Source organism: Ammodytes marinus (assembly GCF_949987685.1).
Source record: "Ammodytes marinus genome assembly, chromosome: 14".
Classification (NCBI taxonomy): Eukaryota; Metazoa; Chordata; class Actinopteri; order Uranoscopiformes; family Ammodytidae; genus Ammodytes; species Ammodytes marinus.
This window is the reverse complement of record NC_137218.1, coordinates 2,171,549-2,186,548: the sequence shown is the minus strand read 5'-3', so window position 1 is coordinate 2,186,548 and position 15,000 is coordinate 2,171,549. Positions and strand designations below refer to the sequence as shown.

General features: G+C 40.7%; 1 protein-coding gene across 2 annotated transcripts in view; it reads right to left on the bottom strand.

The window, feature by feature from the left end:
* LOC307260696 (arrestin red cell) overlaps positions 1-15,000 on the bottom strand; it is a 33,361-nt gene that overhangs the window by 12,453 nt on the left and 5,908 nt on the right. For both annotated transcript variants that reach the window (XM_080040987.1, XM_080040988.1), the window contains exons 2-9: positions 7,769-7,799; positions 6,691-6,751; positions 5,855-5,899; positions 5,038-5,135; positions 3,377-3,475; positions 2,284-2,343; positions 1,535-1,602; positions 1-26 (exon numbers count right to left, since the gene is read on the bottom strand). The exon at positions 1-26 is cut by the window's left edge and continues 110 nt beyond it. In XM_080040987.1, the coding sequence (XP_079897113.1) occupies positions 1-26; positions 1,535-1,602; positions 2,284-2,343; positions 3,377-3,475; positions 5,038-5,135; positions 5,855-5,899; positions 6,691-6,751; positions 7,769-7,799 (488 nt within the window). The remainder of the gene's footprint in view (positions 27-1,534; positions 1,603-2,283; positions 2,344-3,376; positions 3,476-5,037; positions 5,136-5,854; positions 5,900-6,690; positions 6,752-7,768; positions 7,800-15,000) is intronic.

The window sequence follows — 15,000 nt, the reverse complement described above, 5'->3', positions numbered from 1 at the left end:
TCCTGATCACCAGACGCACCGAATTCCTACAACACAAAACAGGTTTAAAAATAAATTAAATAAATTACATTATAAAAAATTACAAAATCCACATTGTCTCTCTCTGTCTGTCTGTCTGTCTATCTCCCTGCCTATCTCCCTGCCTGTCTGTCTGTCTGTCTCCCTGCCTGTCTGTCTGTCTGTCTCCCTGCCTGTCTGTCTGTCTGTCTGTCTCCCTCCCTGCCTGCCTGTCTCACTGAATTCCTACAACACAAAACAGGCGTTGGTTAAATCTTTTCTTTAGTGTTTTTATCATCTCTTAGTGGATGTCAATCTTCTAATCAACTCATCATTGCAGCCGTTACACTTCTCATTTGTTTACTAAATAAAAGCCCCATTTACAGTCGTTCCTCGTGACAAAAAATTCATAGTATATTAAGTAGTATGTATGTATGTATAGTTCGTAAATGGCAAATATAATATAGTATCGCCAATTGTACAGAGAGTATATGGATTAAGAGAAGCGAATATAATAAATATTTTAATTTTTTTAAATTTAATAAATATTTTTATTTTTTTATTTTTTTAACTATGGAAAAGGGGTAGGATTAAATAAGTGTATACTTCTTCCTGCTCCTTTTCAGGCATATCTCAGCAATACAGATAATTTGTTTTCTTTTTTTTTTTTTTTGTGAAAACATAATTTGTTTATTGTATTTCCATGCTTTTCATTTTGTTTTGTATGTTCGATATGTCTGAAATAAATTGAATCAAATCAAATCAAAACAATTACAAATTGTGGATTTGGTAAATAAATGGTAAATGGACTTGACTTATAGAGTGCTTTTAGACGATTTTCTCAGCCCCAAAGCGCTTTACATATCTTACCACATTCACCCATTCATACACACATTCATACACCGATGGCAGTAGCAGCCATGCAAGGCGCTCTCTGCACCATCGGGAGCAATGTAGGGTTCAGTGTCTCTTTGCCCAGGGACACTTGGACATGTGGCGGGGAGACGGGGGATCGAACCTCCGACCCTGTAACCCAGTGGACGACCGCCCTACACACGTCACCACAGCTGCCCATTTTTCAACCCGTTGTTGTCGCTTCCTCTCGGGTGTAGACTAGTGATTCATTCCAACAACTCGGAATTGTAGTTTAAAAATTTTATTGTAAGGGCGCTCTGGTGGTGTAGTGGATAGAGCCCGTTCCATATCGGCTCCAGCCTTCGTTGCAGTGGTCGCGGGTTTAAATCCGACCCGTGGACCTTTACTGCAGGTCATCCCCCCCTCCCCCTCTCTCTCTCTCTCTCTGTATGTCTCCCCATTTCAACTCTGTACTATCTAATAAAGCTTGAAAATGCCCCAAAAAAATGTTACAGCCAACTAATAAAAAATGTCGGGTTTTAATCTGGCTCATAAATACAGTAATGGAACGGGCAGTGCTAGGCCCAGACAGAGGTTTGGGTAGAGCTTGATTTTTCGTGCCCGATCTAAGCTGTACTCTTGGACCCTGTGTGCATCAGAAACCTTGTTAACTTGAACTGACCTCTTGTGAATCTTTTCTTCTATCGACTTGGCACAAAACGCTCTGATCTCAAAGTCCACGCCGCACGCCTGGAGAAGGAGAGAGAGAAGGAGAGAGAGAGAGAGAGAGAGAGAGGGAGAGAGAGACAGAGAGAGAAGGGGAGAGAGAGGGAGAGAGGTAGAGGGAGAGAGAGAAGGAGAGAGAGAAGGAGAGAGAAGGAGAGAAAGAAGGAGAGAGGAGAGAGAAGGAGAGAGAGAGAGGAGAGAGAGAGAGAGAGAGGGAGGGAGGGAGAGAGAGAGGGAGACAGAGAGAGAGGGAGAGAGGGAGAGAGAGAGAGACAGAGAGGGAGAGAGAGAGAGAGAGACATACACACACACACAGAAAGGAGTTTATGATTTTAAGCGATAAACGTAATATTTGTTAAATATCTCTGTTTTTTTTGTTTTATTCATCTAAAAGACAATCTGCATTTTAAAATACGTAAATTAGATTGAAATGTGTTTTTATGCAAAGTTAAGTTAAGGTTTATGCTTCAAAATATCAATATACTATAATATGTGTGTGTGTGTGCGCGCGTCTGTCTGTCTGTCTGTCTGTCTGCGTGCGTGCGTGCGTGCGCGCGTCTGTCTGTCTGTCTGTCTGCGTGCGTGCGTCTGTCTGTCTGTCTGTCTGTCTGCGTGCGTGTGTGTGTCTGTGTGTCTGTCTGTCTGTCTGTCTGTCTGTCTGTCTGTCTGTCTGTCTGTCTGTCTGTCTGTCTGTCTGTGTGTTACCTTCCCAGTGTCCTCTGGACCGGGTTGTAAAGTGACTGAACAGGGAAGGTTCTGAGGGATCTGTTAGAGAAAAGGAGAAAACAGTAAAAAAAAATATTAATGTTAAAAAGTCTCATCTCATTCATTCAACAAAACTTTCTCCTTATTTCATGTTGGATACAGAAACTGAACACAAGGGGGCGATGTTCACAAAGCTTAGCATTAGGCCAACAGCAGCAGGTTAAAGGCCTACTTCACCGGTTGGAATATGAAGGTGTATTGAACTCGGAGATCCTATGAAGTATAAATGTGCAAATTTTTTTTTAAATCGGATCATCCTAGCCTGAGAAAAGGCAGAAAGAGTGTTTTATGGTCTCACTGTCTAACCCTACATTTCTCTTTCTGTGATGTAGGGTTAGACAGTGAGACCATAAAACACTCTTTCTGCCTTTTCTCAGGCTAGGATGAACCGATTTCAATTTTTTTTGCACATTTATACTACATAGGATCTCCGAGTTCAATACACCTTCATATTCCAACTGGTGAAGTAGGTCTTTAAGCTATGGATGTAAACAAGTTAATAAATGAAATTCTAAATATATATAAAAAATTTTTTATAGAGAAATGAATTGGCCGGGCTCGAAATCAAATACAATCCGCCCTATCAATCACCAAACAATTTATAATAGAGAGAGAGACAGAGAGACAAAGAGACAGACAGACAGACAGACACAGAGAGACAGACAGACAGACAGACAGACACACGCGCACACACACACACACACACACACAGACAGACAGACAGACACAGAGAGAGGGACAGGCAGACAGACGTACAGATAGACAGACAGACACACAGAGAAAGACAGACACCATGTCTCCACTGTGGACCTCAGCCCATGGTGGAGACAGACTCACAGTGAAGTAGAATGGATGGGAGAGAGACAGACAGACAGACAGACAGACAGACAGACAGACAGACAGACTCACAGTGAAGTAGAATGGATGGGAGAGAGACAGACAGACAGACAGACAGACAGACAGACAGACAGACAGACAGACAGACAGACAGACAGACAGACAGACAGACAGACAGACAGACAGACAGACTCACAGTGAAGTAGAATGGATGGGCATGTTGTCCCAGTTTCTTCAGCAGTCGCTCCTGAAGCCGACTGTTTGGTTTACGCTCCTCAGGCACCGGAGGGAACGCCTTCGGGGAGAGAGAGACAATATTAACCCATTGATGACTATGGCAATCTAGGATGCATGTCCTTAATGCCTGAGGGTTTTCTGAAAAAATAGTACGAATTGTCAAGTCTACCAAAACCTTAATATCTAAGCCTGTGTAGCACATAGAAACATGAAATAAAATACATTTAAAAGTTAAGGTTCACAGGTTTTATTTAAACATGCTCCCTTAGCGCTTACAAACCAACAAATATTTCTAAAAATCGTCAAAATTAGATGAATTAGAAAATTATTAAATATTGTTAATAAATAGATGCAATGTGTGTGTGATTTTCGTCAGTAGTCTATAGAAGACCTTGATTCTGTGCACCAAACGCCACTAACAGTTCTGTCGCCGACATAGCCGGCGTATTTTTTTTATTATTTTGTTTTATTTTTTTTATTTTTTTTTTTTTGATTGACATGATTTTCGGCAAACCACACAACTTTTGGGTGGTCACGTGGTCTTCAAAAAATCAACAAAACCCAACTCATGTGTATTTGAACCAATGACAGTGCATTCTATGCTGGGAATGCCATGAAAATTAGATAAAGTAATAATGCAGCGCGACGCAGCATCAGGCAGGAGAGCCAATGTGGCATCGCGCAGCAGCCGTCATCAATGGGTTAAGGCGTGTGTGTGTGTGTGTGTGTGGGGATGGCAAAGGGGTGGATTATTTGATTTGATGTAAAAGAAAACAGAAATTATCATACCGAAAAAAATTATCTTCTAAAAAATAAAAGCATAATTAGATACATGAATGACAAATACTTGATAATTGTAACAACATGTTGGAAAAGGTTATTATAATTTCTCCTTGCGATTAATTGTATATTTGGATGTGTGTGTGTGTGTGTGTGTGTGTGTGTGTGTGTGTGTGTGTGTGTGTGTGTGTGTGTGTGTGTGTGTGAGGGGGGGGGGGTATTAATAGTAAAGTGGAGTATAATTTTTTTTTAAATAAAGCTTAAGTATAAAAAAAAATTAAATATAAATGAAAAGTAAATTTTCTTTTGTAAATTAATTTAAAAAGTGAAACTTTCATATATTCTAGATTCATTAAAATGATTAAAATGCTGGGGGGGGCCCTTAGCTCAGTTGGTAGGGCGTCCCCCCCCCCCGGGCCGGGCCCAGCAGCAGACCCGGGTTTGATTCCAGCCCGCGGTCGTTCTCTGCATGTCACTCCCCTCTCTGCCCCATTTCAACTCTGTCTCTACACTATCAATAAAGCATAAAAATGCCCCAAAAAATATCTTAAAAAAATTAAAAAGTAATATATATTAAAATGCCCCTGGAACATGAGAAAAGTTCAGCATATTCCGTCTCTTACCTGGAAAGTGGAGATAAACAAACACACACACACACACACACACACACACACACACACACACACACACACACACACACACACACACACACACACACACACACACACACACACACACACACACACACACACACACACACACACACACACACACACACACACACACACACACACACACACACACACACACACACACACACACACACACACACACACACACCTGGAAAGTGGAGATGTAGAGATCCTTCCTGAATGACAGACCGAGCACGTCCAAGTCTTCACGGCCATATCGAAACGCACACGTCAGCGTCACAAACACTACACAGAAAATATATCATAACTCAGTCAGTGAACAACATGTGAACAAATCCTTCTGTAATAACCTTCAGAATAGTGCTGAGAATGATCATGGAAAGTTTAGTTGATGTAAGTGCTTTAGAAGTTGAGATTTTTGGTTTAGAGAATTGAAGAAAAAAAATTATAATGTTGAGATAATGTCCGTTAAAGATGGTTGTATAGGAGAAATATACAGACGCAAACAGACAAGGTTTAGTCAAATAAACACCTGAATGTAAATGTTGGACCTTTTGATTTATACTAGTATGAAAGAAGACATGTTATGGAAGATAAATAGACTGAATCTCAAAATTTCAAAAATGACTAGTGCTTGAAAAAACACATTTTCGCCTGGAATTAGGAATCTTGGATAGTCTTAAACAGACATTCATTTAAAGGTATTTTATTTAACACAGAGCTTAAAGGTGCTACGAGGAACTTTTTAAATATTTCTGAAACATTTTTATTTGTTACTCTGATGATCATAAATGACATGTAACAGCAAACGAGACCATCAGTGCAAAGAATGCTATTTTTATATCGTTTTTCTTAATGCCTTTGTCATGGGCATACGCTCACACAGGGGGGCGCTAGAATTAACACACACTGAAAGTTCCTCGGAGCAGCTTTAAGGATCCTCGATATGAGTATTTAGATGTAATGTTGTTTGAAGTGGAGATTTGAGGACTCATCTGTCTTACCTTTCCTGTCTTTGAGATACTCGGGGTCGACCAGAATCACTCCATCTGTTAGAGGGAGAGAAATGATGTGACAACTTTCACAAAGAATAAGTTAAACCTGCAGTGTGTAGAATTTTTGGTTTTATTTCCTAGCAGATTTTGTAGAAAGTAATTATAATATCCATAAGTACATTTAATTTAGTGCATAATAGCTGAAAAAAAAATTTTAATAATTTTTTTTCCCTTAGAAAGGGTCTCATATATCTCCATATTTCTGCATATTTTGGACCAAGGCCTAGTGCCGCCATCTTGAAAGTGTCATAGTTGGAATGTCATCAGGTGCATTGTTTAAAATTTAGAATTGTTCTTGTCCTTGAAGGCCACTGTAGCTTCTGTTCAAAAGGGTTGGGGTTACCCAGGGAGCGTTGCATTCTAGAACTTTGTAGAACTTTCTTGATGATGTCATATTACACACTGCACCTTTAACTAATTAAGACATTTTATTTCAGACACATCGATATAATACTGTTTGCAACAATAGTCATGCCAATAAAGCTAATTGAATTAAGAAAAAAAAAGAAAAAAAAAAGCACAAAGACATTTCTACAGAAAAGTATCAGGGCCACAAGGAAGAAAAAAAATTAGGAAGTGTTTTCATTTATTTTATTTTATTATGAACTTTTTATGAACTCAAAATGTTGCAATCCTTGTAGTGTTCACATTAATACAAAATTAAAAATAATATCTTTATATAAAAAAAAACTTCCACCTCTCAATTTTTTTTTCCTTCTCGATATTGTATTTCATCTTAATTCTCAACATTTCACATTGTAGAAACCTCGGATGTTCTCACTCACCCACGGCATCAACGTGGTCCAGATGATCCACAAAGTCTCTCTTTCCCAGGTAAACTGTCACCTGAATAAGACAGTAAAAGTAGGGTGAGCTTTTCATGCAGGCACTTAAAGGCCTACTTCACCGGTGGGAATATGAAGGTGTATTGAACTCTGAGATCCTATGTAGTATAAATGTGCAAAACATTTTAGAAATCGGTTCATCCTAGCATGAGAAAAGGCAGACAGAGTGTTTTATGGTCTCACTCTCTAACCCTACATTTTGCAGAATAGTAATAATTAGGGCTGTTAAATTAACGCGTTCATTTCGATTAATTAATCACAGAAAAATTTACGCGATTAAAAAAATTAACGCAGATTAATCGCACTTCTATAATGCCCTTTGACCCGGTGCAAAAGCGGTGCACAGCTGCACCGAGCTGCACCTGTAGCTTGCATACACAGCCCGCACGGGTGAAAGGGAGAAAAGTAAAGAGAGAAGCCGGGGAAAGGGGCCGAGGGCTCTATGGATGGTTTATGGGATGCTTCGGGCAAATAAGCATGAAGGTAGGAAGACATCTTACTTTATTCTCCGCAGTGTCTGGGCATTATTGATTTAGTGGGTGCAACAATGTAGGTTCAAAAGTATCTCTCAATCTTCCTCTGTGTGTCTCAATTTTGTATGCTAGCTGTCTCGTCTCCCGCGTAAACGGACACCCGCCCCGTGTGTGTATGTGTCAATATTTTTGCCTATGAGTAGGCTACGACGATGGTGAATGAATCGGCATAGGCATCTGTGGCAGTGCAGCGCTGTCTGTTGTGGAGACAGAAGTTACGAGAGACGGAGAGCGAGAGAGAGAGAGAGAGAGAGAGAGAGAGAGAGAAACAAACTGTAGTAGGCTATACAGCTGTTTATAAACAGGTATAAAAGTGTCATAAAAGTATGCGATTAATTTAGACGAATTAATCACAGAGCCCTAGTAATAATAGCATTTTAAACACAAGATAAAAAAATTTATCAATTGTTTTGGCAGCCCTAGATTATTTTATTAAGTTAAGTTCACATCCTGTCTGTTAGAGGATAGATGATCCTCCGACTCACCTTACAGTTGGGGCTGGACTTCTTGAAAACTCTGAAAAGGTTTGTAAAGAGGAAGGAGAAGAAAACACGTCATGTTAGTTTAGATTTCAAAACACTTTTCAGATCTAATGATTTGATAAGATAAAAAGTGACAGAAATTCATCTTTGAAAGGGCAGGCTCAAATTACACGAAAAAAATACGAACAAGACAGAGCCGGTCCAAAATACTGCATACAAAATATCTCACTTGTACTTTGTCATTTTAAAAAAAAGTTCCTCATAAATGGACTCCACTTAAATACCAATTTCCCTTGTTTTTCACAGACTCAAAGCGCTTTACATTGTTTTGTACACATTCACCCAATCACACACACATTCATACACCGATAGCAGCAGCAGCTACCACGCAGGGTGCAAGCTATAACTATCAGGAGACATTCAGGGTTCAGTGTCTCTTTGCCCAGGGACACTTGGACATGTGGCGGGGAGACGGGGGATCCAACCACCGACCCTGTAACCCAGTGGACGACCGAACCGCCCTACACACTTCACCACAGCCGCTCATAGCTAAATTAAATTAGTATGTCAAACGGGTCTCTCTTGAAACATAAATTCGTCTTACTCATCCAATTATTATGAAAATGTTTCATCATATAGATATCAGTAGAGGTGACATATTGGTGAGATATTCAGTGGAATGAATGTGAGGAAATGTGTCTGTTTCAATGGAGGCTTCTTGTTTATTTCACCAGAGCAGGAAGCTGTGAAGGGGGGAAGTGGTTATAGCTCAACTAGGTCTGTATGACTCGCTGGGCTTATTATGGGATGTTTCAGTCACCACATATACTGTAGGTTTAATAAGGGCCAGCTGTCCTTCATGTACAAGAAAAAAAGAAGACAAATACTCTAACCAACTATTTTATTTAGTTCATTGGGTAGAGCTATTTAAAAAAGGTGCTACGAGGAACTTTTCAATATTTCTGAAACAGTCAAATTTTTCCTCTGATGATCATAAATTACATGTAACAGCAAACGAGACCATCAGTGCAAAGAATGCTATTTTTATATAGTTTTTCTTAATGCCTTTGTCATGGGTATATACGCTCACCCAGGAACAACAGCTGGCGTGGTAAAAAACACTACTGCTTTTGTCCAAAGGGGGGCGCTAGAATGAACACCAACTGAAAGTTCCTCGTAGCACCTTTAAGAGTAAAAAATGAACTAGAACCCCAAAGCTTTAAATATATATATAAAGAAACCAAACATTAGCCTCTCTGTGAAATGGAACTTATTTGATTTTATTTTTTATTCTACATATGGCAAAGTTAGCGTTATGTTAAAGGCCTACTTCACCGGTTGGAATATGAAGGTGTATTGAACTCGGAGATCCTATGAAGTCTAAATGTGCAAAAAAAATTGAAATCGGATCATCCTAGCCTGAGAAAAGGCAGAAAGAGTGTTTTATGGTCTCACTGTCTAACCCTACATTTCTCTTTCTGTAATGTCACAGAAAGAGAAAATAAAAAAAATGTAGGCTATATCTATATTTTTTAAAGTTAGATTTCCGTGTGATACCCTGACCAAATGTATTTTTAATGGTTGATAAATGTTCCACTGTGAGTCATACTCTGTGTGTGTGTGTGTGTGTGTGTGTGTGTGTGTGTGTGTGTGTGTGTGTGTGTGGTGTGAAGTGTCAGTGCGAGCGGTTTTTCCCACAAACGCCTACACCCCCGTTTGTTAAAGAAAATATCACCACCAAAAATGTCCCCTATCAAGGTGTGCAAAGCTGGTAATAATTCATTTATTGTATAAAGCGCTTTTCAAGGTACTCAGAGAATTTAAATTAAAAAAAATTAATACACAAGCAACTAAAAAACAGGTGTAGCAATAGAGCCAACACACAACCATCTATTCTCAACAGACTGATGGATCTTATAAGGCAACAGTTGCCTCCACAGAAGAGAGAGACAACTTTACAAGGTCCAACATTTACTGTGCTTACGTATGAGAACAACTTTATAATCAACACTACTAATATGTGTGTGTGTGTGTGTGTGTGTGTGTGTGTGTGTGTGTGTGTGTGTGTGTGATCTACACTACTAATCATGATCAGACAACTTCAGAGTCATAAAAGGAACAAGAAACAGGCCATGACCTTTGAGTGTGTGTGTAATGTCTGTGTGTGTTACAGTGAGTGAGTGTGTGAGTGAGTGAGTGTGAGTGAGTGAGTGAGTCTTTGCATGTGCGTGAATGAGTTAGTGTGTGTGTGTGTGTGTGTGTGTGCGTACGTGTTACAGTGCATGTGTGTGAGTGTGTGAGTGTAACAGTGTGTGTGTGTGTGTGTGTGTGTGTGTGTAACAGTGTGTGTGTGAAATGGTCACTTCCTTCAACACCACCTCCTCACACAAACAGGAAGTAACAAATACAAGCGTTTTCTTTTCCTCTCACCTCAGGCTTGAACAAATAATTCCAAAGAACAAATGGTGAGAAAAAAATAACATTTGAGCTCTGCTGTAGGGCTGGGCCATTAAAGGGTCAGTGTGTAGTTTCAGAGGAGGGGGATTTGTTTACATTCACAGAGCCTGCAGTTAGCTTACTAAACATATTTTCTCTACATGTAATTCTAAGTATTGAATAATTCTATCATCATAAATCTAATTATTTTGAGGAACCTGGAACCAAACGTAAGACTAGAATATGTTTGTAAACCAAACTGTGGGCCCTGCTGCTGTAAACAACAACAACAGTGAAACAGAAACTTTTCAGGAAGCTTTCTAACTTCAAACAGTGTTCCAGGGATCACATTTTCCTGTGAGGAAAGTTTGATTATTTGGTGATGAAAATATAACTTAGAAAATGACAAACCCAAAGTTACATAGTGCACCTTTAATATAAACTTACACACAGTACAGACAGGCAGTGGATCTCCAGAATTACTGACTACACCTTTAATTCTAATGGAGGTAAAATGTTGAAATGTGTGTGTGTGTGTGTGTGTGTGTGTGTGTGTGTGTGTGTGTTATTTATACATGCATTTAATTGTGCATCAGGAGGGGGGTGGGGTGGGGAGGTATATTGATATATTTCAATGTGGATTTTGTAATTTAAGTTTTATAATATAAAAACTCAATAAAAAAAGAAGTTTAATTTTTTTTTGAATTTTTTTAAATGGCCCTACTCTTCAAATGTCCTTTACTGGAAGAGTGTAGATCCCCAACACTGGCAGTGTGTATAAGGTAAAAAATGCTAAATGGACTTGACTTATATAGCGCTTTCTAGACGATTTTCTCAGCCCCAAAGCGCTTTACATATCTTACCACATTCACCCATTCATACACACACTCATACACCGATGGTAGAAGCTGCCATGCAAGGCGCTCTCTGAACCATCGGGAGCAATGTGGGGTTCAATGTCTTGCTCAGGGACACTTCGACATGTGGCGGGGAGACGGGGGATCGAACCTCCGACCCTGCACTCCAGAGGCGATCTCCCTACCCACTTTGCCACTGCCGCTAAGGGAGTTATCAAGCTGTATAGGGTTAGAACAAATTAACACACATAGCCAAGGACAAGCGGGGAGATTCTGTCGAGATCTAGGAAGCCTTACATACATGTCATGGCCGGTGGGAACATCAATAATTTTTTTTTCAAACTACAGTAGCTCAAAGGGCGTTACAAAGATTAAAAACAACAACAGAGAAAAAGACAAACAGCAAATAAAATCAAGAGAAGACAATGAAAAGAACACAACCCCATAGACATGCACAGAGACACACACACTCATACACACACTCAAACATACACACAGAGACACACACACTCACACACACATGCCAGACCCACACTCACACATACACACACAGACATACAAACTCACACATACACACACAGACACACACACACACACACACTCAAACATACACACGCCAGACCCACACTCACACATACACACACAGACACACAAACTCACACATACACACTCATACACACTCAAACATACACACGCCAGACACACACTCACATACACACACAGACGCACACTCATACATACACACGCCAGACACACACTCACACACAAGCCCCTTTTACACAGAGATTGCGGCATATTGACGGAACAACATCACTCCAAAATGCCGGCGTTGCTTGCTTCTGTGTTATTTACACAGAACCAAGCAACGCCGGCCTGCTGGCGCATCAGTAGTCCCTTTTACACAGCGCTCCGGAATGAAAGAGGTGCTTGTAAACAGCGTCAGGTGTGACGTAAACATTTAGCGCCGCGCCGGTCAGCTGCTTTACAACAACAACAATGGCAGGTGAATTGAGAGCAGAAGTGCTGGAGCTTGCAGTAAGAGGGCCGTATTTTACTGTCCCCACGATGTGCCAGTTGATCTCGCTACGCGCTGAGTCCAACATCACTGGGACAGTTAACCAAACTGACTAAATCAATCCGACCGCTTCACCTCTGTGTGTGTGTGTGTGACAGGTTGGTTGTGAGCGAGTCTCTTTGTGAGGCCAGCGATCTGCCAATCAGACATACACATACACACAGTGTGTGAAGTCACGTTACTGTAGACAGAAATAAAGTGTGGATATACGCTCAGACTTAGGATAATAATAGCGGCGGCGGAATGTGTTAGCAAAACAGTAGCTCTGTGGCTAACAGCTGAGCCGGAGCCTTCAGTCAGCTGAAGCAGACAGTCTAGCGGGGCGAGCAGACTATTCCCCCGTTACTAGGTCGACCTTCAAGCTGAACAAGAGCCCTCCGCTGCGCGTCGGGCTCCTGCTTCAGCTTGTCGGTCTTTATTTCTAGCAAGTGACCCGTTCGCTATACTTTATCCCTTACTTAGCCTAGCCTAGCTTTCCATTGTACAACTTCTCCTGGGCAGAAATAGACTCATACACTCTGCAAAATGAAGCGCGGGGGTTTGGATTGAGCAACGGACCTTATGATCAGGTAGATTATACACCGTTCCTTTTATTTGGTGATTTTTACTGGACATCAGGCCGCCGTGGTTAATGTTAAACACACGTCCTTCAACTGCTAACATGGTCGCATGTTTAGAACGTAGACTATGGAACGTCAAACGCCCCCCTGTTCCGCAACAACAAGCTGGAGCATTTAAACAGAGAGGCGGAACTGATCGTGTCGGGAATCTTACTACCCCCCGAGGTAGTAAAATTCCCGGAACGATCACTCGCACCTTTCTTCCCTCGTTCCGCAACTGTCGCATTTACACAGCAGGGCGGAGGGCCGAAAGGCCGGCATATTCCCGGCTTTCACTGGCTGTGTAAAAGGGGCTACACACACACAAACTCACACTAGCTGTCACTAAAGAGACATGGCTGGGCGTGGAGGAAGTTACATGGGATAGATTTTTTATTTTTTTATTCTATTTGATTTTTTTGTTTTGTATGTTGTGATGGCGCAGGTGTTTCTTTGTTTGTCTGTGGTGTGAAAAATAAATAAAAAAATAAATACTGCAATAAATGTATTGTGAAAAAATAATATGTCCGTTCTCTGTTGGGCTGGCCCGAATTATTCGAATATTCGAATACTCGTTCGGAAAATTAGTATTCGGAGCTTAAATTAGTATTCGGAGCTTCCGAGCGCGTAAATCTTCAACAAAATATGCAGATACTGTCAAAGTCGGTTCCAGGGAGTATATAGGGATTATTAACGTTTTTTTTTTTTTTTTTTTTTTTTTTAAATGTTGTTTTTGATGGTGTGTTTTTCTGGAACGAATATTCGAATATTCGCTCGAAAAAACCAACGAATATTCGAAGCCTGAAAAATGGCATTCGGGCCAGCCCTAGTTCTCTGTTGTAACGAAGCGTAGCCGTAAACTTTGTCCTTTGAATGTTTTGAAACAGTTTGAGTGTTTACCACATAACGCCAGCTTCCTCTCACAGCCTCTCCAGACCGACCGCTATATTTAGATCTGCTTCAAAGAGACACACACACACACACACACACACACACACACACACACACACACACACACACACACACACACACACACACACACACACACACACACACACACACACACACACACACACACACACACACACACACACACACACACACACACACACACACACACACACACACACACACACACACACACACACACACACACACACACACGTTTGAAGATGCAGTGTGTGTGTCTGAGAAGTTAAACATTTTCTAAGGTATATTCTCATAACTGAATAAACAAAAATGTGATCCCTGGAACACTGTTTGAAGTTAGAAAGCTTCCTGAAAAGTTACTGTTTCACTGTTGTTGTTGTTTACAGCAGCAGGGCCCACAGTTTGGTTTACAAACATATTCTAGTCTTATACGTTTGGTTCCAGGTTCCTCAAAATAATTTGATTCATGATGATAGAATTATTCAATACTAAGAATTACATGTAGAGAAAATATGTTTAGTAAAGTAACTGCAGGCTCTGTGAATGTAAACAAATCCCCCTCCTCGGAAACTGTGTAGTGCACCTTTATACACCCTTTTACGACCCCAGTTTTGGCACTAAAGGCACATACACACACACACACACACACACACACACACACACACACACACACACACACACACACACACACACACACACACACACACACACACACACACACACACACACACACACACACACACACACACACACACACACACACACACACACACACACACACACACACACACACACACACACACACACACACACACACACACACACACACACACACACACACACACACACACACACACACACACACACACACACACACACACACACACACACACACACACACACACACACAATGATTCAAAAGCCAAACTTCCCTATAAGGAGTACACCTCAGACGCAGGCCTTCTACTGTTACAACCAGATAACAGTTACAAGAGTTGGCTGAGTTGTAAAAGCCCTACTAACGTGCTACCCATACTAATGTCCTATTCATACTAAAAGCCCTACTAACGTCCTACTCATACTAATGTCCTGTTCACACTAAAAGCCCTACTAACGTCCTACTCATACTAATGTTCTATTCATACTAAAAGCCCTAACATCCTACTCATACTAACGTCCTATTCATACTAAAAGCGCTACTAACGTCCTACTCATACTAACGTCCTATTCATACTAAAAGCGCTACTAACATCCTACTCATACTAATGTCCTATTCATACTAAAAGCCCTACTAACGTCCTACTCATACTAATGTCCTATTCATACTAAAAGCCCTAC